Below are 25,520 nucleotides of genomic sequence, written 5' to 3' on the forward strand. Positions count from 1 at the left end.
CCTTCATCTGTCAGAGAATCTTCAGGATCACACTTCTTTTCTGCTTCAAAAACTTATGTAATGTCTATTTTTTAGGCTCTGAAAATTACCTTTCTCCCCGCTTCTTTTTTGGTTTGTGCTGGAATTTAAGAATCAGAAAATAAAAATAAGCATAAATAAAATGAAAGTGACCTGTAATCTCAACTGTCTTGAAGTCAGAGTTAATATTTTGCTATAAATCATGCACATATTTCATTTTTCAAAATTAGGAATATAGTGTATAGTTTTGTAACTTGGATTATTTTTCATTTATTTGGAAAGATTACATCTGACTGTCACCCAAGCACTGCCCTATACCATCAATCTAAAATCCTTTCAGGCTGTAGCTAATGCTAAGCAGGTAGGCAGCAAGTGAACGGGAACATGTCTGTGCCGAGGGAGACTATGCATGCCAATCACTGCCACAGCCAGAAAGAGACACTGAAATATCAAACTGTGATGGCAAACCAAACATCCCCCGGGGAACAAAGGTTTCTGTTTTTGTTTTTCTCTTTAATTTAAATCAAAGCCAGGCAAGATACTACACACCTTTAATATCAGCACTCAGGAGACAGAGGCAGGCAGATGTCTGAGTTTGAGGACAGCCTGGTCTACACAAGTGAGCTCCAGGACAGACAGAACTACACAGAAAAACCCCATCTTAAAGTCCCTTTATTTTTAACTATGATAAAAATTAATCTCCATTTATTAGAGGGCAAATGGGGCTTAAGAGGGAATGGTAACGTCAGGCATTTTACTCATTATTTAATTCTATTTATTTTTGTTTCTGAAACAAAAAGAGATCTAATGGGCAAGGTACTGCACACCTTTAATCTCAGCACTTTAACCCCAGGATCTCTGTGTTTCAGGTCAGCCTGGTCTATACCATGAATTCCAGGTAAGCTAGGGCTACACAGTGAGATTGTCTCAAACACACATACAAATAACAAAAATAAACAAGCAAACAAAACAAAAACAAAAAACAAAAGAGGACTTTCCTTAACCCTTTTAGCTAATACCATCTCAAAGGAAAATGATTTTATTTTTTAGGTTTACCAAGACAGGGTTTCTCTGTGTAGCCCAGGCTGGCCTTGAATTCAGAACTTCTCCGACCTCTGCCCACCAAGGGCTAAGATTAAAGGTGTGCCCCACCACTGCCTGGTGGTGCTTACTTTTTGATTTTAAAAATCAAAGTACGATTTTTTTTAAAAGGTGTTTATATTTAGGGCTCAATGAGATTGAGCTGAGGAAAACTGTTTATTAACAAAACTGCTTTTAATATCCAGTTGGGGTCTATTTATGATTTTTCTCTTATCAATGATTTTGAAATTGAACTCTTCAGATTTAAAATGCAAAGATATTACCACTCAAAAATCATTTTCATTTCTGACTCTAGAGTTAGGCAGACACATTAAGTGGCCAACAAAAGGTACAAAGGAATTAGAGACTTTCAAAGTCAAGTAGTAACTGGTAGGCCACTCAGGGCACGACAGGTGAACAACTGTATTCCTGATGTGTAGATGCAATATTGACAATGTAAAAACAGCTAAAACACAGGCACTCAACACATCACGACCTATGTGAGAGAACACAGGTACCTTGCAGGGACCCTCAGCACGTGTTACTTGAAGTGCACCTGGCTGCAGGTAACCATATTAATGAAAGCGGCCCTTTCTTCCAGACTACCATTCAGTGTCAACTCAGACAAATCTGTAAGCAGAAAGACAAGGAGGTCAGTCAGAACAGCTTCACTCATGTACGGAGCTGACTTCACTACAACATGGCAGGTGAGAAGGAGCGTGGAGGGCACCTGTCTCCTTTTAAGTCATGATTAAACAGCCTAACATTTAAAACAGAGCTAAAAATAGAATGAAAAAAAAAAAAGGAAGAAGGAAGGAGGGAGGGAGGAAGGAAGAAAAAAGAAAAAGAGAGAGAGGAAGGGATGGAGGAAGGAAGAAAGAAGAAAGGAAAGAAGGAAGGAAGGAAGGAAGGAAGGAAGGGAGGGAGGGAGGGAGGGAGGGAGGGAGGGAGGGAAGGAGGGAGGGAGAGCTATTCTCCCTTGGGAAGCAATTACATTAATTTCTGTGTCACCACTTAAGGCTCAACTGGATTTTCTGAATCCTGCTATAACATAATTTCAGAGAAGAAATTCTTAGGATTTACACTCTTTTTTGTTTTATTTTGTTTTTAAGATAGGGTTTCTCTGCATAGCTCTGGCTGTCCCGGTCACTCTGTAGACCAGGTTGGCCTTGAACTCACAGAGATCCACCTGCCTCTGCCTCCTGAGTGCTGGGATTAAAGGTGTGTGCCACCACTGTCCAGTACCTTAAGTTGCTTTTATTAGGGTATTTTATGACAGCAAAATAAAGAAACTAAGACAGTATCAACCAGAAAGATAAAACTATTTGTATTCTTACCAGTGGCTGATTAAGGCAGCTGAAATCTTCTATTCTGTCAGGAAACTGTCAGATTTATTTTCAGATAATCTTTGTAATATTTGAATGTGACCACTGAAGGCCCACATGAGTAAAAGGTAACATCACAATCAGTCTGCATGGAGATAAGGGTTTCAAAGGGCTTACTGAAGAAGCTAGAGGGCCAGCCAACTAGACAAAGAGCTAACAGACTGACATGGGCAGTGTCTGACAGAACACCAGAAATGGCAACCCTGTTCTAGCTGCAGAGAATGCACTAGGGAAGAAGCATCACCATGGTTACAATATAAAGCGTGAGCTAATATTTCCATCTCATCACCGTCCCTACTTCTTGCCCTCATTCAAGTAAAGGCTCTTTTATCCAGGATAATAAGGACAAGCACTTGTTAGTGATTACTAGGCTCACACTGGCACAGTCAGATTTTCCTTTAAAGTATGTTTTGTACCTACAGTTCAGGAAAAGACCTGTACAATGATTCCTCCCAGAAAGACTTAACTGACTACCAGTCATCTTTACCAGGCTTGTGAAAATTGGAATGATCTAGAGGAGAGCTTTCACTCAGCTGCCACGCTGTTTTCACCTTCTTCTGACTACTGCTTATTTCCACTCTCCATTTCTGTGGCTTCTCACTAAAGAAAAACACAAAACAAAACAAAAATAAATAAACTACCAGTGACCAAGTAACAGCTGTTACCTTCCTTCCTTCTAGTCACTTGTGAAATCCTCATGTGACAACCACTGAGGGATATAAATACGACACAACGCGTGTCCCGGAGAAGTCCAGTCAAGAGACTGGGAGAGACAAGAACAGACACACATTTCAAAGAAAAACCATTTTGTTGTTGCTGTTGATGATTTGTTTTTTTCAAGACAGGGTTTCTCTGTGTAGCCCTGGCTGTCCCAGAACTCGATCTGTAGATCAGGCTGGTCTCGAACTCAGAGAACTGCCTATCCCTGCCTCTTTAGTGCTGAGAGGCATGCACCACTACTGCCCAGCAGAGAAACAAGTCTTTAAAAAAGCGGCTGGGTGGTGGTGGTGGTGCACGCCTTTAATCCCAGCACTCGGGAGGCAGAGGCAGGTGGATCTCTGTGAGTTTGAGGCCAGCCTGGTCTCCAAAGCGAGTACCAGGAAAGGCGCAAAGCTACACAGAGAAACCCTGTGTTGAAAAACCCAAAAAATAAAAAAATAAAAAGGCAGTAATAGACTGGAGCTGGAGAGATGGCTCAGCAGTTAAGAGCACTGGCTGCTCCTTCCAGAGGACCCGGGGTTCAATTCCCAGCACCACAAAGCAGCTCACAACTGTCTCTAACTCTAGTTCCAGGGCTTCTGACACCCTCACATAGGTATACATGCAGGCAAAACACTAATGAACATAAAATAGAAATAAGTTATATTTTATATATAAATATAAAGCAGTAATAGAGAAACACTGTGTAAGCCAAGTATTGTGTTATATGCAGTAATTCTAGCATTTGAGAGGCTGAGGCAGGAGAATCACAAGTTTAAGGCCAGCATGAGCTACAGTGAGACCCTACTTCTATCTCCCTATTTTCCTCCAAAGAAATAACAGTGTGCGTGTGTGTGTGCGTGTGCGTGGGTGTGTGTGTGTGTGTGTGGGGGGGGGGTTACCTCAAGATTGGTAACTATTTAAAAGACAAAGTGAGGAAAAAGAGTCAACAGAGGGTGGTTTGGGCATTAGGTGATTAATGACGTTCATTTGAAAGAGAAACACAAAGGAGAAAAAAGTGTTACAAAGAAGGTAGAATTTTTCGAATTTTAATGAATGAATTAAATTTTAAAAAGATTATCATGGTAGGAGAGATGGTTCAGCAGGTACTGGCCTGGTAACTTGGGTTTCATGATGGAAGGGGAGAGCTGACTCTTGTGAGTTGTCCTCTGACTTCCACATGTGTGCCATTGCTTACAGGACCCACTGACACACACACACACACACACACACACACACACACACACACACACACACGCACACACGTAAATAAAGAAATAAATGTAATGAAAATTAACATTCATTTGAGGCCATTTAGATGGCTCAGTGAGTAAAGGTGCTTGCTGCCAGATGATGGAAGGCTGGCGACCTAAGTCTGATGCCCAGAGCCATAGGAAAGGTGAAAGGAGAGTGGACTCTACAAAGCTGCCCTCAGACACATGCCACAGCCTGCACGCTCCTACATGTAGCATACATAAACACATATAATAATAATACATAATTTAGCTAGGTGGTAATGACGCACACCTTTAATCCCAGCACTTGGGAGGCAGAGGCAGGTGGATCTCTGTGAGTTCGAGGTCAGCCTGGTCTACAAAGTGAGTTCCAGGACAGCCAGGGCTACACCTGGCTGTAGAGAAACCCTGTCCTCAAAAAAACCAATAATAAATAAATAAATGTGTATTTTTTAAACTTTCAAAGATTTAGTGTGTGAGTGCAGACAGGCATGTTCCACAGCGCATGTGAAGGTCAGAGGACCACTTTTAAAGAGTCAGTTTCCTGTTTCTGAGGCAGAGTTCTCATTATTTCTGCTGTACACTAATAAGTACTAGGGGTCCCAGTGGTTTTTCCTGTCTCTGTCTCCCATCTAGCCACAATTGGAATGACGTAATGCAAGCCACTACAATGCTCCCCTGCCCCCAAGTCAAGGTTTCTCTCTGTAGCTCTGGCTGTCCTGGAACTCACTTTGTAGACCAGGCTGGCCTTGAACTCACAGAGATCTTCCTGCCTCTGCCTTCCAAGTGCAGGGATTAAAGGTGTGCACCACCATGCCTGGCCATTACAATGGCTTTTACATGAGTTCCAAAGAGCAAAAAACTCAGGTCATCAAGAGCTGTGCAGTGAGTGATTTTCTTACCAGCTGAGTCATCTCCCAAACCCATCCCTTTTTAAACATTTATTCATTTATTTATTAATTATTTAGTTAGTTAGTTAGTACATGTGTGAGAGTGTCCATGTATGGGTGTGTGTATGCCATGGTAGGCATGCGGAATATACATGTGGATGTCAAAGGACAACTTGTGGAAGTCATTTAACCATGTGAGCTCCAAGGGTTGAACTCAGGTCATAAGGCTTAGTGACTTTTACCAAGGAAGTTATCTTGCCCACCCTTTTTGAGGCACTGTCTCAATTTGTAGTTCTGTCTGGCGTAGAACTTGCTATGTAGACCAGGCTGGCCTTGGAACTCATGAGCACCTGCTAGAATTAAAGGCAAAAACATTCTTTCTATAACATGTCCATTTAATTTGGCAAATAAGAGGCCATTAGTAACTGGACATAGTGGTGCATGGCTGTAATTCCAATACTTTGGAAGTTGAAACAGGACAACGAAGTTTAAAGCCAGCCTAGGCAACATAGTAAGATCCCATCTCAAAATCAACTAATCACTGAGCATGACAGTGCATATTTTTAGTATGACAGAAGCTTCAAGAAGCTGCTATGAGGAAGGAAAAGACAGGGAGATGAGCACTTCCAGCATGTCAGAGTGAACAGCCACAATTCTCTCAATCCCACAGCCACATCCTTGACCTGCTGTCCCTGTTTATCCCCAGCTTTCCCCCTTCGTCTATTATTTCTCCCTTGATTTGGTGACAGAGCAAAGACTAGAGGCTCAGAAGTCTTAAGTGACACGAAGTCTGGGAGAAGAAATGGGGAAAGACTAAGTCCAGAGGTTAAGCCATGCTGGGTCACGAAATCCCATGGAAACTGGGTACCAAACTGCCCAGAGGTACAATGTCATTATGAAGTTTCTCACCTTTGATACAGATTCTTTACAGCAGCTGGTCTGACTGGCAACTGAAAAACATGTTGCTCATCCAGAGGATTTTGTTTGTAGTATTTTATGCAGGATCTAGAAAGATAAAGCAATCTCTTTAAGGAATAAGAGCAATCAGGAAAATAAAGGCTTTATAGTCTAGAATAACATTTTTTTTTTTTTTTTTTTTTTTTTTGGTTTTTCGAGACAGGGTTTCTCTGTGTAGCTTTGCGCCTTTCCTGGAACTCACTTGGTAGTCCAGGCTGGCCTCGAACTCACAGAGATCCGCCTGGCTCTGCCTCCCGAGTGCTGGGATTAAAGGCGTGCGCCACCACCGCCCGGCTTAGAATAACATTTTACTGAGTGTCACTAACCGGAACTCAACAGAAGGAATGAATTCAGAGCCATAATAGTAACAAACAACCCCCACCCCCACTGCCTATAAAACTTAGATTATGTTTTCTTTATGTCCAAGAAAATCTCATTCACTTAAAAAAAATATAGTAGACAGATTTCTTATATAAAAACATACTGGGCTAAGAATGTAACTAAGTGGTAGAGAGCTTGTCTTTCACAGGTAAGGCCCTAGGTTCAGTTCCCAACTGAGCACAAATACAGACTTAAATAGGAAGAAGGAAGGATCTGAAAAAGAAAAATTAGTACAGGAAAGACAAAAATAGACTCCATTGCTTTCAGAATCCTGGGAGTTTAAACAATTAAATTTATTTATTGTGTGTATATGTGTGTATGCTACCATTTCAAAGTATATCTGTAGAGATCTGAGAACAACTCTGAGGTGTTGGTTTTCTCTTCTACTATGTGGGTCCCAGGGACTGAACCCAGGTCCTCAGACTTGGCACCATCTGCTGAACCAACTCTCCTGTCCAGAATCCAGGGAATTAAAAAACTAGTTCACTTATACTACTGATCTTTTCTTTTTTCATTTACCCCTCCATCTCTTCCTTCCCCTCTTCCCCTCTAGTGTTAGGGAATGAACCCAGGGCCTCATGCATGTTAGGCAAATGCTCTACTACTGTGCTACACCGCCAGCATGTCTATAGTATTGATCTTCAACAATGGAAAAAACCTTTTAGGTTGGATAAGCAATGATTTCAAACTTTCCTCTCTTGTATAATATTATATAATATTAGAGGGGCCAGCCTTAATATTATACATCCCAGGGGCTCAGGAGAGAAAACTATGAATGGCAAGGACTATTTTCAGGAGACAGAATCTCAGCACACAGAACTCTTAGTCCAGTCATTTATTCTTCCAAATCTTCTTCCTCCCGTGCCCTGGGAGTCCCGGTATATATACACTTACAAGCAGTAATCCCTTGGCAGTGCAAAGCCAGGCTTCCAGGGTCAAATGGAGGGATGATAAGAATCACATAGAGGGGCAGTAGTTGTTAATTATCATTTGCAACCCAAGAGGGAAGTGACTAAGAGGGAAATGAATTAAGTAAAGGCTAAATTCAGGTAATATCTAAGAAGAGGGATCTTATGTGCTCAACTATAATCTTCAATGTGATTGGTAGGAAATGTTAAGAATCTATAAGCTGCTAGATCAATGGGAGAAAATAAAACTGCCTTCTTTTTTTCCCTGTGTCTCCTATTTGTTCAAGCTATCTGCTGTTTTTCTTCAGGGTGGAGGAAAGTGTGCTCGGTAGCTAAGCAACCTGTGTATAGCTAGATGCCTCTGGTGATAGTTAAAGGGAGATCTGGAACTAGAGATAAGATTTGGGAAAGGAGGAAGTTAAGCTTAATTGGCACATCCGCCAGGCCTTCTCAAATGGGTAGTCTGGATGTTTAAGTCTGTTCTTAGAGAGTACAGAGGTATCTCTGATAAGGTACTTTACTCCATCTGGGGATGGACCTGGCCGGATGCTGCCAATGATGATAATTACAGGGAGGCTTGAACTGAGGTTCCAGCTGTGCATAGCTGTCAGCACAGAAGGTTATCTAAATATTCCTTTAGTAGAGGGGAAATGGTGCCCAATGATGGAAAAGCTACAATAGCACACAAGAAACTCATAGCAGGAAACAGCTGATAATCAAAGGCCAAATATCACCAAGGCTCCTTGAACCTCAGCTTGACCTCTGGAAGGCCCTTGGCTTCTTCCAGGTATTAACTTTGTCATAATCAGCTGAAATCCTACTTTATTGTATATTTTTTTGGCTTGTAGCATTCCTCTTTACACCTTCATAACTGATGCAAATTCTAAATTTGGATAATGTGATTTGGAGAGATGGCTTAACAGTTAAAAGGGTTTGCTGTGGAATATGAGGCCCAGAGTTCAGATCCCAGAACCCATGTAACAAGCTGGACATCCCATACATGTCTGCAATGCCAACTCAGCTGGGAGGCAGCGGGAGGAGGATGGTTGGGGCTTGCTGGCGTCCAGCCTATGTGAGAAAATGCAAAGCCTCAGGTTGTGGGGAGACTTTGCCTCAGAAAGAAGAAGTGGGTGGTGGGGGGCAGTGAGATGATTCCATTGGTAAAGGTGTTTGCTGCAAATCTGACAACCTGAGCTCACTGCAGGATTCACATTGTCGGACAGATTGTCCTTATAACTGCCACATATACACCTTGGCATGCATGTGTATATACACTAAATAAATATAAAAAAATGTATTTTTGGACAGGGTCTCACTATGGAGTCCTGCCTAGCCTTGAACTTGCCTATGTAGAACTTAGAACTCAGAGATCAGTTGCCTCTGCCTCCTGAAAACTAAGATTAAAAGCATGTGTCATCTAGCCGGGCGGTGGTGGCGCACGCCTTTAATCCCAGCACTCGGGAGGCAGAGCCAGGTGGATCTCTGTGAGTTCGAGGCCAGCCTGGTCTCCAAAGCGAGTACCAGGAAAGGCGCAAAGCTACACAGAGAAACCCTGTCTCGAAAAACCAAAAAAAAAAAAAAAAGCATGTGTCATCATACCCAGCCAAAAATTTTTAAAAAAATAAGTAAAAAAGGGAATGCATGGAGAATGATAGAGAAGAACACCAGAGGCCCTTTTCTGGCCTCTGTGCCCATGCACAGGAGTGTACACAGCACATACACTCACATGCATATCAATAAATAAATCTTTAAAAATATTGGGAAAAGATAAATGATTCTCCAATTCCCAGTAAGACCTAGCATCTTCACATACAAGGGTTGTTCTAAACTTCCTGTAGTCAAACTGACCAGCTCTAAGTACAGCCATGCTACTGACAGGCCTGGGGATCTGATCCAGATTCACAGGAGTGTAGAACTTGTTTTCTAAAATTAGAATACAACAGTATTTACTAAGTATCAGATACAATATATAGGATACATCATTTAATCCTTCAGCAGTCAAATGAATTAGTATATCCTTTTTACAGAAGAAATATGATTCATTGAGAGGAAACTTCCTAATGAAGCCAGGGGTGAGAAAAAGTCAATTCTGATTATTTTTCAATCCAAAGCCGTTCCTTCATATAACATTGACCTAAAGCGGCACTATAGTAAAGACAAGGCAAATAGGTTCTAGTCTAACTAGCAATAAAAACTGTGAATATTAAAAACAAAAACAAAAAGACCAAGACTTATTTTATGTGTATATGTGTGTACCTGAGTGTATCTATGTGTACCATACCACATGCAAGCAGGAGCCTAAGGAGAACAGAAGAGGGTGTCAGATCCCGCTAGAACTGGAGCTGGAGATGGTTTGTGAGCTGCCATGTGGGTGCTGGGAATAGAACCTGGCTATCTGTAAGAGCAGCCAGTGCTCTTAACTCTTAACTACACTTTTTAGAAGAAGACATTAGAAGAGGAGAGATCTTAAGTAAGCAAACAATAGAGCCATACTTACTGTGAGCTGCTGTGGTGCTCCTATCTGTAATCCCAGCACTGGGGAAACTGAGGCAAGGAGAACTACACTGAGGCTGAGGCCATCCTGGGCTACAAATGAGACAATGCCTCAAAGCAAAAAGAAAAAACACTTACTGTGTTAAAGCAAAGAGAAGCTCATGCTGAGGTTTAATGAAAAGCATACAGATGGCTAGTATTTCTAGAATATGGTGGAGTTTCTGAACACGATAAACCTGTTCCTGTGTAGCTACTGACGGAGAAATGAAGTATTCCTGGAAAGAAAGAAGTATAAAGAGAGTAAGGAGGCAAAGTCTAAGCAGAAGCTCTGGGAAGAAATGGCCATTCCCTCTACCTCTAAATTTGGATGCTTGATACCAGGGTTGGGAGGAGAGGCAACGACACAGACTACCCTTTAAACTCAGGTCTTCACACTGGGTGGTGGTGGCTCATGCTTTTAATCCTAGCACTTAGGAAGCCGAGGCAGGTGGATCTCTGAGTTCCAGGCCAGCCTCATCTACAATGCGAGTTCCAGGACATCCAGAGCTGTTACACAGAGAAACCCTGTCTCGAAAAACCAAAACCAAACAAATGAACTCAGGTTTTTACTAAGAACGACATAGGCAAACAATGGTACACAGTCTCCCATAGCAGCTAATCCCAGGGCTGCATCACTAAGGGGGCACATTACTGGGGTGGCATGAAGGACTAACTAACAAGACAGACCACTCTTCAATCTCTCCACACCTGGTGAACCTAAGTTCGAGAAACTAACCAAGTGCTTGACAATCTTCCCCTAGCACATATTACTGGTACACCAGCACAGCTTTTGCAGAAGAAATTTGGCAAGCTAAGCCAGTATTATAAAATGTTCATCTTTTATTTCATCCTATTTCTGAGACCCAACCTAATAATCCATAGTGGAAATGATAAGCAGACTTTGACAATAGCCTTCAAGACTAGTCTCCTGAAGTGTACACTCTGTATAATTCCTTCCCCTTGACAAAGCCTAGAACTTGCAAACATGATGTGGTTTTATTGCAATAACTAGGTCACTAATAGACTATTTGTTAATCAAAGGGAGATTATCACCAGGTCCTTATAAAAACCTGCCCAGACAAGCCTTTTAGAAGACTGAGAGGCACAGGAGATGCTCTTCCACTCACTCACTCTGAAAGAATAAACTGTCAGGCTGTAGGGAAGGCTACATGATAAATGCTGAGAGCAACCTACAAGAGACTGGTCCTGAGCCAATACACTAACCAATGCCATACCTTTTGTTGTTGTTGTTTGTTTTTTTGAGACAGGACTTCACTGTGTAATCCTGGCTGTCCTGGAACTCTTTCTGTAGACCAGGCTGGCCTCAAACTCAGATTCACCTGCCTCTGCCTCCAGAGTGCTAAGATTAAAGGTGTGTGCCCGGCTGGAATGTCCTAACTTCTTTAGCAAATAATCCTTAAAATGTAAAACAAACTTGGTGGTGGTGGTGGTGAACGCCTTTAATCCATTGGGAGGCAGAGCCAGGTGGATCTCTGTGAGTTTGAGGCCAGCCTGACCTACAAAGTGAGATCCAGGACAGGCACCAAAACTATACAGAGAAACCCTGTTTCGAAAACTCCACCCCCAAAAAATGTAAAACAAATGAGTCAAAAGGGCATAAATACAGGCTGGAGAGATGGCTCAGAGGTTAAGAGCACTGGCTACTCTTCCAGAGGTCCTGAGTTCAATTCCCAGGAACCACATGAAGACTCACAACCATCTATAATGGGATATGTATACACACACCTCTTCTGGTGTGTGTATACATAATAAATAAAATTAAAAAAAAAAAGGACATAAATACTTCTTCATAGGTCTAATGGCTTCCCTAACCATCAGAACCTTGGCTTCAACAAAAGAAAACTACATGTCAGTTGCATAAATACAAGGAGAAAAGGAATTTCTCCTTGTAACAGAACGAGCTAATTTGAAATGTACTTTAGGAACTAGTAATAACTGACATCAGTTGGCTTCCTGATCTTCCTAGGACCCAGGACAGAGACTGGCACACTCCCGACACTTAACACTGTGTGCAGAATGACAATATAAGAGAAAGAAACTCACCAAATGATTCAAAGATGCAAGTTCCTGACCTATCAAGAAAAACATATAAATAAGCTTTAGGAATTTTCTAATAAAATTTTAAAAATTAAAAAAAAAAAGGAACCTAAGAAAAAGTTTCACAGTTCATATATTGAAGAGGTGATTAAATAGTTCCTCAATTACATCATAAATACATACTAATACTTATTTTAAAACTGATCATAGCTTGTCCCTAATAAATAAAGTATCAAGTGTTAAGTAGTGAAAAAATCTTTGAACTAGGGACAATAAGATGGCTCCGCAGGTAAAGGTACCTGCCACCAAATGTTCCCATCTGAGCTAGATCCTGGGATCCACATGGTGGAAGGAAGAACTCATACCTCCACATGTACACCGTGGCCCGGGTGCCCTACCATACCACATTAAAAAACAAAACATACAGACAAACAAAAACCGCACACCTAAAAGCAAAAAATGAACACTATAGCTCTATTTAACCTATTATATTTATCATGTGGGAAATAGGCTCAGAAGACAAATGCTTGTCTCACAGCCAACAGGGCAAAGCCAGACCTACAATGACTAGGAAGGTACACATCTGAGAGTATTTATGAGTGGCAACTGACAGGTTTTCAAGTTGGAAAAAGGACTCACTGACGAAGAAGCTGATATAATCTTTCTTTAGTTTGTCCAAACCAACTTCCAAAAGCATTTGAAGTGGAGTAGTTCCAGAGAGAGGGACACTGTCCATGGCTCCATGGTAAGACTGATGAACGAGCTTACTGAGTAAACTGTTACTCCCACTATGCAACTAGAAATAGAAAAAAGTTTATCAATTCTTAAATTTAAGTATAAATAAACGTAACAAGCAAAAGAAGACTAGGAGCTCAAAATTATAATTTTACATTTTCAGCCCCCTAACACTATAAATTGTTTTACTAAAAGCCCCCAAGTTAACCTGAGTTTCTTTCTTTCTTTCTTTTTTTTTTTTTTAATGGTTTTTTGAGATAGGGTTTCTCTGTGTAGCTTTGGAGCCTGTCCTGGAACTCACTCTGTAGGCCAGGCTGGCCTCGAACTCACAGAGATCCACCTGCTTCTGCCTCCCGAGTGCTGGGATTAAAGGCATGCGCCACCACCAGCCGGCTCAGATTTTGTCTTTTTCAAAATTTACATTTTGTACAGTTAAGTGTATTTTGCATCCTTTGCTGTCAACCCTGTCTTAGCAGCTGTTACACATAACATTATGTGGCTATAGTATTGCTACTTAGTCATCTCATCGGCAAGGGAAACGTACATTATTTACTGTTTTGGGTGTCTAGAAACAAAACTATATAAGTATTCTGATGGACAAAAATCTACTTTTTTGTTTTGTTTTTGAGACAGGGTCTCATGACAGCCCAAGCTGACCTCCATGTGTGATCATCCTGCCTCTGCTTCCCAAATGCTGGGATTACAGGAATGTGTTAACACAGCCTTGGTATATATTTTTGTGCATGAGTGTAGGGTAGATCTAATACAAGTATTAGTTGTTCAAATGTCATATTACATTTAGAGAATCTCAAGTCATCATCAAAACTGCCATGAAAAAGAACATCCTAGTTTGTCTCATCAGGGGCTTATGAAAACATTCATTCCCAGAACAGTTTATAGTAATCAGCAGATTCTATGTGCCAGGCACTAGGTACTGTGTATACATTAGATCAGTTCCCCCCTACACAACACTATGATGCAGGTAGATCCAGCCCTCACACTGCATGTGAGGGCAGTGATGTTCACACAGCTAGAAAGTAGCAGAATTGGGAGTTCAACTCAGACTGATCAGAGTTTAATCAAACATGCTCTTTTTGTTTGGTTTGATTTGGTTTGTATATGGCACTGAGAAAAACATTCTAGTCATACCATTCAACCTACCCAAGGCTGTATATCACCACGCTGCAGACTCTGCAGGATCAACGTGAAACACTTCACCAAGTCTTGATATGAAACCACACCTTGAAAATCAAGTCACACAGAAATCATTTCCACATCTCTACTGATCACAAGTGTCATTTTAATGACACACACATGACACGACACAAGCAAAAATCTGCACTTTAGTACTGAAAGGGGGAATTTAAAATTGAGAGGGAAAACAACAAAAAGCTCAGAATGGCAAATAACATTTGGTAGGAACATTGACTTTTTAAAGATTTTATTCAGGTATGGGGAGTGGTTTCAAGACAGGGTTTCTCTATGTAACAGCTCTGGTTGTCCTGGAACTGGCTCTGTAGACCAGGCTGTCCTTGAATTCACAGGTCTGCCCACCTCTGCTTCTCAAGTGCTGAGACTAAAGGCGTGCACCACCGTCAGCTAACAAGTTTTTATATTTTAAAAGGCAAGAGAAGCTGGGTGTGGTGACACAAATCTTTTTGTTGTTGTTGCTGTTTCTGAGACAGGGTTTTCCTGTGAATGGCTGTCCTGGAACTCACTATGTAGCCCACTCTGGCCTCAAATTCAGAGATTCAGCTGTCTCTGCCTCCACAGTGCTGGGATTCAATTCCCAGCACCTATATGGTGGCTCACAACCATCTATAACTAGTTCCAGAGGATTTGAAGCTGCCTTCTGGCCTGTGCAAGCAGGCTGACCTCATGTAGTATGCACACAAAACACCGATATACATAAAATTTAAAAAAAAAAAGAGAACCTTAACCAAACAAATAAAAGCCCACTTAAATTATGATGGATACGTACTGCTGCTCATTTTGCACCAAAGCTGTTCAGCAAAATCAAGATCCTCCCGCACTGTGATAAGCACAGATCTGTCAACTGCAGCTGCATCATGGTTCACCGTCTGAAAAAGAAGCAAACTTCAGAGAATACCAGTTTATTTAAAGTGAAGTAGTTGAAGCTTTAAACACTATTCTGAGAGCTGTGAAGACGTGAACAAATCAAAGAATGATATAAATGTTACTATCCACACAACTTCCTTTACTAACAAGGAGACACACTTGAATAGAGTGAAGTAATAGTCCTGAACTGTTTGAAGGCTACAGTACCGAGCAGACACAGTGGCAGTGCATCCTCATGAAGGCCAGCACTCAGGAGGCTGAAGCACATGTGAAAGGAGTTTGAAGCTGGCCTGAGGTACACGGCAAAACCCTGGCTCAAAACAAAACCAAACGCCAAACAACAGCCAAACTATACTGCTTAGAAGCAAGCTCTCGGTTTTCTTTCCACATGGAAACATTATCTTGTTTTTGTCTCCATTTCCTTTTCAGTACAACGCCAGTGTTTTATGTTGTATTCATATATTATATTCACACTATAGCAATGTTCTCTACAGGGTGTTATTAACATAACTGTTTTTACTCTCTACAGCTGAATAACAAAAACAAATACAGAATGGAAGGAGCTCTGAGAGGCTACAAAACAAAAGGTAAAACTTCAAAAGCAGGGTAAGTTTCTTTTTTTTTTAAACAATTTTTAATGATTTATTTAATTCTTACTTTATGTTCATTGGTATTTTGCATGTATGTATGTCTGTGTGAGGGTGTGAGATCCCCTAGAACTGGAGCTATAGGTAGTTGTGAGCTGCTGTGTGGGTGCTGGTAATTAAACCCAGGTCCTCTAGAAGAACACCCAGTGCTCTTAACCGCTGAGACTTCTCGCCAGCACACAGGCTAAGTTTCTAACTGATAGTAACTGCTTACCTCTTTTTGTGTGTCTTTTTTTGTAGAATCATCAAATTCATCTAGTTTATTTAAGTCTAGAAAGTAGAAAAAGCTCATTAATTTGATTTTATTTTTCTGTTTTCCATATTATTTCCATCCAAATCCTGTTTTTAAGTAGCAAACGGGAATAGCAGGACTTTAGTAAACTACCACTATGGTAGCTATCCTTCAAGCAGGAAGCAACAAATGATAGGCACGTGGAAGACACTCAGACACTGATCACTCTTCTCCTACAATCTCAAACCCACCTATGCTACATGAATTTCCATGTAAATGGTCTCTGTCTTTGCAGTCCTGAAGGCTGATCAGACCTAGGGACTCAAGTACAGTTGGCAAGTGCTCTAGTACTGAGCTACATCCCCAGCCCTTTTGACTCTTGTATTTATTTTGTGACAAAGTCTCACTAAGTTGTCTAGCTTGGCACTGAACTCACTCTGTGGCTCTGGCTAACAATTCTGCTTCAGCCTCTCAACTAGCTAGGATTACAAGCCTGGGCTGCCAGGCTTGGCCAAACTAAATTTTATAATTTTAATAATAACATCTATCTTTGATACTTTAGAACCAAAGCTGTCCCCTCCAACTAGATCAGATCACAGCTTTAATGTATTCTAACTCAAAGCTATATAAAGCCACGAGACAACTGTTATTTAAATATAGTAGGCAGGGGCTGGAGAGATGGCTCAGTGGTTAAGAGCACTGACTGCTCTTCCAGAGGTCCTGAGTTCAATTCCCAGCAACCACATGGTGGCTAACAACCATCTGTAATGAGATCTGGTGCCCTCTTCTGGCCTGCAGGGACATGTGCAGGCAGAATACTGTATACATAATAAATAAAATCTTTAAAATAAATAAATAGGTAAGTAAGCAAATGTACCCAATTAAAAGCAAGCAACAAACAAGAACAGATTATGAAAATAAACACCATTCAGAAATTCTTGCACAACTTCAACAGCAGATTTTGTTTCCAGAGGTTCAAGCCATTCAGTTACACCAGTCCTCAAGCCATCAGCCAAAACCTGTAGAACAATTTAACAGCCAGAAAACACATTAGCGGAAATCAGAGCTTAATTACTAGGGATGTATTTGACAGTATCAGTTAAGGTAGCAGTTCTTTAAAACAAATTTTTTAGGTTTACTTATTTCATTGCTTGTATTGAGTTCTTTGCCTACATGTATGTCTGTGTACCACCTAAGTGCCCGGTGCCTGCAAAGTTCAAAAGAGGGCCTTGGATAAGCTGGGAATGGAGTTACAGGTGGTTATGAGGCACCATGTAGCTACTAGGAATCACACCCAGGTCCACTGGAAGAGTAACAAGTGCTCTTAACTGATGAGTCCTCTCTCCAGCCCTACGGTAATGGTTCTTGACTATTGACCACTCACTAGGCATTGTCATAGGATTTTGTATGTAGTGTGCTATTTAATCCCAACAAAACTTTGAGACAAATACTACTACTAACCTCGTTTTACTGAGGCTAACTAGCTGAGAGTCACACAGTTACTAACAATAGTACAGGATGCACACCCAGCAGGCTGACTCCAAGAACGGTATTCTCAATGATAATGCCGTGCACACAGGAACAACGTGTGACCCCGGGTCAAGAGAGATACTTACATGTGAAGGAACAACGAAAGTACGTTTATCCCAACACAATACAATTACACATGCATGCACACACCAAAATCTAAGCAGAGTCTACAGAAGGAAGGAGGAGGGGGAAGATCATGAGGGATGACTCCAACCAGAGTGAACAAACAGCAGGAAACACAAGGAGCAGGCAAATTCACCAAAAGCTGAGAAACTTCCCACGTTTTTTTGCTTCATATGAGAGATGATATCCACCATTCCCTGACTTTGTAACAATAAAATGACAGGATCAACAGTCAGCAATTCCTTTATTCCCAGAGAAAAGAAAAATGTTTTCAACAGAAAAGACATCATTTTCTACCTCCAGAGGGTCTATGGAAAAGATGAAGATAATTTTTTTTCCCCCTTAGTTTTTCGAGACAGGGTTTCTCTGTGTAGCTTTGCGCCTTTCCTGGAACTCACTCTGTAGCCTAGGCTGGCCCTCGAACTCACAGAGATCCACCTGCCTCTGCCTCCCGAGTGCTGGGATTAAATTTTTGTGTCAAAATAACTTGGTGGAAGTCATATTGCTATGTGTAGGATGGTCCAAATCACAAAGAATGGGGCAGTGGGAAATGCCCACAGTGTCTCTATTGAGAAACAATGCATGACCTTGAGAGTGTGTCAGATGGAGCTGAAAGGGCTGTAACTGACTGGCACAACAAATAAATAAAATATAATCTTAAAAGGAAAAAAGAGGGGGCAGTCAAAAGGACAAAAAGATGAGAACAAGGGGAAGAGGGCAGATCTGCACAAGAATACAAATTCCTATTTGTTTATAAAATACAAGAGTTGACTTTGAAAAGACTTTACACGCATGCACGCACACACTCCTACACATCTGTGATTCTGTGTGGTGTGTCAGGGGAAAGAATGATTTAAACATAGTTGCCAATTTCACCAGAGATGCAGAAAACATATGTTCCCACAAAAATTTCTATAAATGTTCATAGCAGTATTATTCCTAATAGCCAAAAAGTTAAAAAAATTGAAACGTTTATCAGCCGATGAAAGGATGAATAAAATGGAGTATAACCGTACAATGAGATGCTGTTTGACAATCAAAGGGAACAAATGGTGTAAGAAGATTGGTGGTTGCCAGAGGCGGGCAAGGTTGTGAAGTGAGTGCTAAACTGTACTATGGATACAAGGTTTCGTTTAGGAGTGATGAAAATGTTTTAAAAGTAATTGTGAGGAGATGGCTCAGTGGTTAAGAACACTGGCTGCTCTTTTAGAGGACCCAGGTTCAATTCCCAGCACCCACATGACAGCTCACAACTGTCTGTAATTCTAGTTCCAGGGGATCTGACACCCTCACACAGACATATGTGCAGACGAGACACCATGCACATAAAATAAAAATAAACCTTAAAAAAATAAATAAAATAGCCGGGTGGTGGTGGCGCACACCTTTAATCCCAGCACTCGGGGAGGCAGAGGCAGGTGTATTTCTGTGAGTTCGAGGCCAGCCTCATCTACAGAGCAAGTTCCAGGACAGGCTCCAAAGCTGCACAGAGAAAAAAACTAACTAACTAAATAAATAAAACAAATTAAATACAAACAAACAAACAAACAAAACCCCAAAAAAATCTAATTGTGGTACTGGCTTATACAATTCTGCCAGTCAAGTAGAAAGGTGAAGAGTGTAGGGAGCTATTATCTAAGGAGTTCCCTTTCATTTTGAGGACAACTGCCACATAAGTAACTGTCCAAGTTGTCCAGGGTATAATGAAATGTAACATTTTAGAACAGATTTTAAAGAAAATCAAAGTTATAATGTGAAACATTTTCATGACAATTTCATGAAGGAAATTTCAATGACAGAAATTCCAGAAGGATACTCACCAGGAGAAATTTCAGCTCCCTGTGGAGATGATTCAAACAACTTCTGGGCTCTCCTGATTGTACTCTGATGTTCTAAAAAATATCAAAGACCATCAGTTTTCACTGGCAACCCCACCTTCTCTGTCTAGGAGTCACTGTGATTTGCACTTCAATCATACGTTTTATAAAGCACCAATAAATTAAATTAGGCCCATACCATGCTGAGAACACCGTACCCTGAGATCTTACAGATCCAGCCATCCTGATACACACCCTGAATCAGGCCACTGCCCTCTTCTGTACCATGAAGATGGAACAACTGCCTCCCTCACATGCTTTTCTGCTTTTCCTCAGGGGATTTCCAAGAGCACAGGTGCAAGAAATTTAAATAAATAGCTCAAAACTCATTGATGATTAGGATTATGACACACTGAAAATGAAGTCACAGTAGTCACTGTATTAGACTCCTAACTAAATCAATACACTAGTCTAGCCAGAAGCTATAGCTTTACAACCTTAAGTGCTAAAAAACAAGTAAATCCCTACTACAGGAGAAGGAAAACACAAATATAATTACCCACAATCCCACCCTCCAAGAGAACCACTGTTAATGCTATGTAGGCTTCTTGGTTATACATTTTTTTTAACAAAACATACTTGACATCCACAGTTGTACATGTTATTCTATATACTTTTGCTTAATAGCATTTCCTGTTCTTTTTAAATACCTATCCCTACACCATGCAGTCTAGGGATTGGATCTAGGCAAGTACTTTACATTTAAAACATAAAATCACCCCCCACTCCCCAAGACTGAGTTTCTTTGTGTAGACTTGACTGTCCTAGAACTATTTGTGTTGACCAGGCTGGCCTCAAACTCACAGAGCTCCACCTGCCTCTGCCACCCAAGTGCTGGGATTAAATGCATGTTTCACCACCACCTGGCAAGACAGGGTTTCTCTGTGTAGCCTTGGTTGTCCTGGAACTTGCTCTGTAAACCAAGCTGGTCTGGACTCTGTCTCCGTGTTGGTGGGATTAAAGGTGTGTATCACCACCACTGGGCTTAAAACATGATTTTTAAAGCCTGTAGAAGAGCCAAACCTAGTGCTACAGGTCTATAATCCCAGCTACTCTGGATGCTAAGGCAAGAAGTCACAAGTTCAAGGCCAGCCTAGATTAACAAGCAAGTTTAAGGCCAACCTTAGGAAACTTAATAGGACCTTTGGTCTTATTATGTATCCTTGACTGGCCTGAAACTCCCAGAGAACAGCCTGTTTGAAACTGGCATTAGTTCAAAGGCATGTGCCACCTGGCCTGCCTCATTTTAAAAAAATGGGCTTGGCTTGGGCACGGGGTGTTGTCCTGGAGATATGGTTCAGTAGTTAGGAGCACATACTACTCATGCAGAGGTCCATGCAGATTTCCAGCGCCAATGTTGGGAAGGCCACAATCACCTTTAATTCCAGAACCAGGGGAATCTAACACCTCTGGCCTCTGCAGGCACCTGCACTCACATGCACATACTCATAATTAAAAAACATTGAAATAAATAAATCTTAAAAAGGGGGTAAGCTGGGGACATAGGTCACTGGAAGAATGTTTGCCTATTATGTTATACACAAGACTTAGAGTCAATCTCCAATACCAAAAAGAGATCTAATTTGAAAAGCATATATAGCATCTCATCATAAAAACTCATTTTCACCATTTTTTTTTTTTTTTTTTTGGTTTTGCAAGACAGGGTTTCTCTGTGTAGCTTTGCGCCTTTCCTGGGACTCACTTGGTAGCCCAGGCTGGCCTCGAACTCACAGAGATCCGCCTGGCTCTGCCTCCCGAGTGCTGGGATTAAAGGCGTGCACCACCACCGCCCGGCTCATTTTCACCATTTTTTAAACTGCATGTTCAGCAGGTTCTGTTCTTAATATTTTGACAACTCAGCTATATAACACCAAGTATTTTATATATAAACTTTTGGGTTTTATTAGCAATTTTCAGTTCTTTTCTTTCTTTCTTATTTTTTTTTTTTCTTTTTGAGACAGGGTCTCAATATGTTGCTCTGGCTGTCTGGGAACTTACTATGTAGACCAGGCTGGCCTCGAACTCATGAGATCCTCCTGCCTCGTCCTCCCGAATGTTAGGATTAAAAGTGTGTGTCACTGTGCCCAGGAACAGAAAGAAGTCAACTACCCTTGAGTGCCCACACAAAAGACCTTAATCATCTTTTGAAAGTAAAATTCCACAGTAACAGGGTTACTATGAGCAACTGACATCTCAACTTACTGGGCAAAAGCTCAATTGGTTGTCTGCTGAGACCCCAGGAGCCAGCTAAGGTTTTCTAAGTGTACAGCCTAACCACCAGTGATGGCATACAGCATTAGCAATAAACAAGTAAAACACTCAGGAGCCTGAACAACCCAAAGAGAAGACAGAGTCCATTCCTACCAGAGCTGCAGTTGAAGACAGGGGAGGGGTTTGAAGAATCTCCTCCACAGGACTCCAGGAAAGATCCAAAGTGACTGTAGTTTGTGATGGGGTGACAATATCATCCAAGTCAGTGGACTTAAACAGCTCATATTGGGCAAATCCTCTGGCTGTTACCTGAAGGGAGGTCACAGGAAGATCATTAGCAACAACTTCATACGACCAAACCATTATCAAAATCACATTGATTTCTGTCCCAACAGAAAAAAAGCACCATACATCACACTGTCATCCCAAATGAAAACAAAGGACAATTCTTTTCGCAACAACATTGCACATATAAACATGTGGGTACTGTATCTAAGGGGTCTACCAACCTTGAGTGTCAAGCACAAAGATTTTAGTACTTTAGCATGATTCTAGAACCAACTCCGTAGATACCAAAGAATAGCTGTACTCTGGCTGATACAAAAATAAATACAAATACTCTGACACTACAGAGAAACATCTAGTCACAGTGAGAATGAGAAGAAAGCGGTTATGCTAGGAAGGCAGGTCAATCAAGCTCTTTGTAAGTAAGCTAACAAGACAAATACTCACAGCAGACAAGTGATGTCGTTTCTTGTGTGAATTTTTTAGATTTTCCAGATCTTCAGAGTAATTTTTATCAGCTACAGGACATTAAAAAAAAAAAGAAAGGAAAGATTTAATTCCAAATTATAAAGTTATGCTGGGCAGTGGTGGTACAGGCCTTTAATTCCAGCACTCAGGAGAAAGAGGCAGGTGGATCTCTTTGAGTTTGAGGCCAGCCTGGTCTACAGAGTGAGTTCCAAGATAGCCAGAGCTACATAGTGAGATCTTGTCTCAAAAAAACTAAAATCAGGGGCTGGAGAGATGGCTCGGAGGTTAAGAGCACTGACTGCTCTTCCAGAGGTCCTGAGTTCAATTCCCAGCAACCACATGGTGGCTCACAACCATCTGTAATGAGACCTGGTGCCCTCTTCTGGCCTGCAGTCATATATGCTGTATACATAATAAATAAATAAATCTTTAAAAAAAAAAAAACAAACTAAAATCAAACAAATAAAAGTGTTAAATAGAGAAAGAAAGGAGAGTTCGGTAGGGAGATGGGGGGGGTCTGGGAGGAGCTGGGGAGGAATTGGGATCAAAAGAATGTAATTAGGTGGGCATGGTGACACATGCCTTTAATCCTAGCACTCAAGAGACAAAGGCTCAGCAGTTAAGAGCACTGGCTGCTCTTCCAGAGGACCCAGGTTCAATTCTCAGCACCCACATGACAGCTCACAACTGCCTGTAACTCCAGTTCCAGGGGATCTGACACCTTCACACAGACATACATGCAGGCCAAACATGAATACACATGAAACAAAAATAAGTTATTTAAAAAAAAGAGAGAGACAGAAGCAGGTTGATGTCTGTGAGTTCCAAACCACTCTGGTCTATGTACTGAGCACAGGCCCACCAGGGCTATACAGTGAGTCCCTATCTCAAAAAAGAATATAATTACAGCCAAGCATGGAAATTCACATCTAAAATCTTAGCTACACTGGAGGCTGAGGCAGAAGGATACTGAATTTGAACTCAGATTGGGCTATAAGATACAAAATAAACAAACAACAAATATACACACTCACAATATATATGAAAAATAAATAGCTAGGCACACTGGTATGGACTTGTAGTCCCAACTGTTTGGCAGGCTGAAGTGGGAGACTCACTTGAGCCCACAAGTTTAAGACTAGCTTGCAAAGAATTCACACCAAAAAATAAATAAAGGAAGGAAGGAAGGAAGGGAGGGAGGGAGGGAGGGAGGGTCTGGGTGGTGGTATTCAGGTAGTGGATTCAGAGGCTAAAGCAGAAAATAATGAGTTCAAGGACAACCTTGCCTAAACCCACCCCTTCTAAAAAGGTAAAAATAGGATTATATTCCAGTTAGAATCTGGTTTTTACTCTTTTAAATTAAAAAAAAAAGTACAAATTAAATTAAACCCAAACAAAGAGAGCATAACATGTCCAGATTTTCAGGAGTTTCTGCAATTCCTCTTCCCCGATTGATGCTAAGCACAAACTCAAGGTTCAATACTCTAGGGTACACTTCCCTCCTATATGAAAGCTCCTGAGTACCACAAAACAACTATGCAAATAAATATACCAAGACTGAACACTCACCTTTACAAGTGACCACATGTAAGACAACTCCTGTAATGATGTCATTTGCTGTGATAAGCTCAGCTCCTAGCCAACAGGTACCTTCAGGATCTGAACTGTCACATCTCACCCAAAGAGGAGGAAGGGCAGTAACTGGCTGTTTAATCTTCAAATGGGTCATATTAGGATTGTGAGCCATGGTATAAAGCCCAATTAACTGCCTTGAAAACAATGGATAGGAGAACCAATTATAAAATACCAATCACATGTTACCTTTGAAGTTGAAAGTCTGGCTCAGTGGTAGAACACATGTTTGGCATGTATGAAACCCTGAGTACAATCCCCAGCACCACCCCATGCCCTATTTTAATATTTTTTTTTTTTTTTTTTTTTTTTTTTTGGTTTTTCGAGACAGGGTTTCTCTGTGTAGCTTTGCGCCTTTTCCTGGGACTCACTTGGTAGCCCAGGCTGGCCTCGAACTCACAGAGATCCGCCTGGCTCTGCCTCCCGAGTGCTGGGATTAAAGGCGTGCGCCACCACCGCCCGGCTATTTTAATATTTTTTAATTTAAAAAAGATAATGGGAAGGGTCTCAACGTTAACAATCTGGAAATGAAGTGATAAAATGCATGAATACATGTGTGTTTACATACTTCAGCAAGTTGAAGGTATACTATGTACTCTCACAGTTACAAGTCTAGAGAGATGGCTCAGCAGTTAAGAACATGTACTGCTCTTACAAAGGAGCAGAGTTCACTTCCCAGCACCCACACTTGGTGGCTTAGAACTGCCTGTAACTCCAGCACCAGAAGGATCCAATACATCTGGCATCTGCAGAGATCTAACATGCACATATCCCACACACCTACATAATTAAAAAAATAATTTTAAAGTTATGTACATTGGGTATAAAAATATATTAACACATAATTCTGACAACATAACAGTGCATGTTATATGGTGTACACATATACCATATACTGCCTTGCATATATAAATCTATATTTGTTGAAAGAGAAAAATGAAAATGTACCCATATCAAAACATGAACTGGTATGCATTAAGGTAAAGAGAAGTCTCACTACCACTCAAAATTAAATGTATATATTTATCAAAATTAAAGGTCAACTAAAAAAAATGAAGCTTAAATTTCTATTTTTCAAGAGATAAAAACAATTTACTATCAGATACTCAAGAAGGGAATTTCTAAGGCATCGGACTTCAAAAAGTAAGCCCAGAAATCTTAAAACAGTATATGAAAGGCATGAAGAAAAAGAAAACCCATAAATGATAGGGCCAGGGGACAGCTCAGATGATAAAGGGCTTGCCTTGCAAGCATAAGTACCTGAGTTCCATCTCCAGAACCCATGTTAAAACGCACGCACGTACGCACACACAGGACTGGAGAGATAGCTTATGGGTTAAGAGCACTTGTTGCTCTGCCGGGGGTCTGAGTTTGATTCCCAGCAGCCTTGTCCCATGGTTCTAAACTGCCTGTAACTTCAGCTCCAGGGGAATCTGACTACCTCTTTGGAACTCCACAGGCACCCACATGCATGTGGCATATACACACATATACACATAAATTAAATACATAATTAAGAACAAAAGTTGGGTGTAGGTGATTCATGCACTGGAGAAAG

At 41.1% G+C, this 25,520-nt stretch overlaps 1 protein-coding gene across 3 annotated transcripts in view; it reads right to left on the bottom strand.

Moving 5' to 3' along the window:
- Positions 1-5: 5 nt before the first annotated feature.
- Zwilch (zwilch kinetochore protein) overlaps positions 6-25,520 on the bottom strand; it is a 34,395-nt gene continuing 8,880 nt past the window's right edge. For 2 of the 3 annotated variants that reach the window (XM_052711744.1, XM_052711754.1), the window contains 15 exons: positions 23,900-24,099; positions 22,310-22,380; positions 21,731-21,886; positions 19,310-19,381; positions 16,762-16,855; positions 15,819-15,874; positions 14,860-14,959; positions 14,040-14,119; positions 12,783-12,939; positions 12,150-12,178; positions 10,185-10,321; positions 6,217-6,312; positions 2,971-3,083; positions 1,617-1,728; positions 6-118 (listed from right to left, as the gene is read on the bottom strand). In XM_052711744.1, the coding sequence (XP_052567704.1) occupies positions 1,640-1,728; positions 2,971-3,083; positions 6,217-6,312; positions 10,185-10,321; positions 12,150-12,178; positions 12,783-12,939; positions 14,040-14,119; positions 14,860-14,959; positions 15,819-15,874; positions 16,762-16,855; positions 19,310-19,381; positions 21,731-21,886; positions 22,310-22,380; positions 23,900-24,099 (1,450 nt within the window). In that variant the 3' untranslated portion in view covers positions 6-118; positions 1,617-1,639. The remainder of the gene's footprint in view (positions 119-1,616; positions 1,729-2,970; positions 3,084-6,216; positions 6,313-10,184; positions 10,322-12,149; positions 12,179-12,782; positions 12,940-14,039; positions 14,120-14,859; positions 14,960-15,818; positions 15,875-16,761; positions 16,856-19,309; positions 19,382-21,730; positions 21,887-22,309; positions 22,381-23,899; positions 24,100-25,520) is intronic. The other variant, XM_052711762.1, reaches the window with a different exon arrangement.

Source organism: Peromyscus californicus, unplaced genomic scaffold (assembly GCF_007827085.1).
Source record: "Peromyscus californicus insignis strain IS unplaced genomic scaffold, ASM782708v3 Scaffold_11__1_contigs__length_118956290, whole genome shotgun sequence".
Classification (NCBI taxonomy): Eukaryota; Metazoa; Chordata; class Mammalia; order Rodentia; family Cricetidae; genus Peromyscus; species Peromyscus californicus.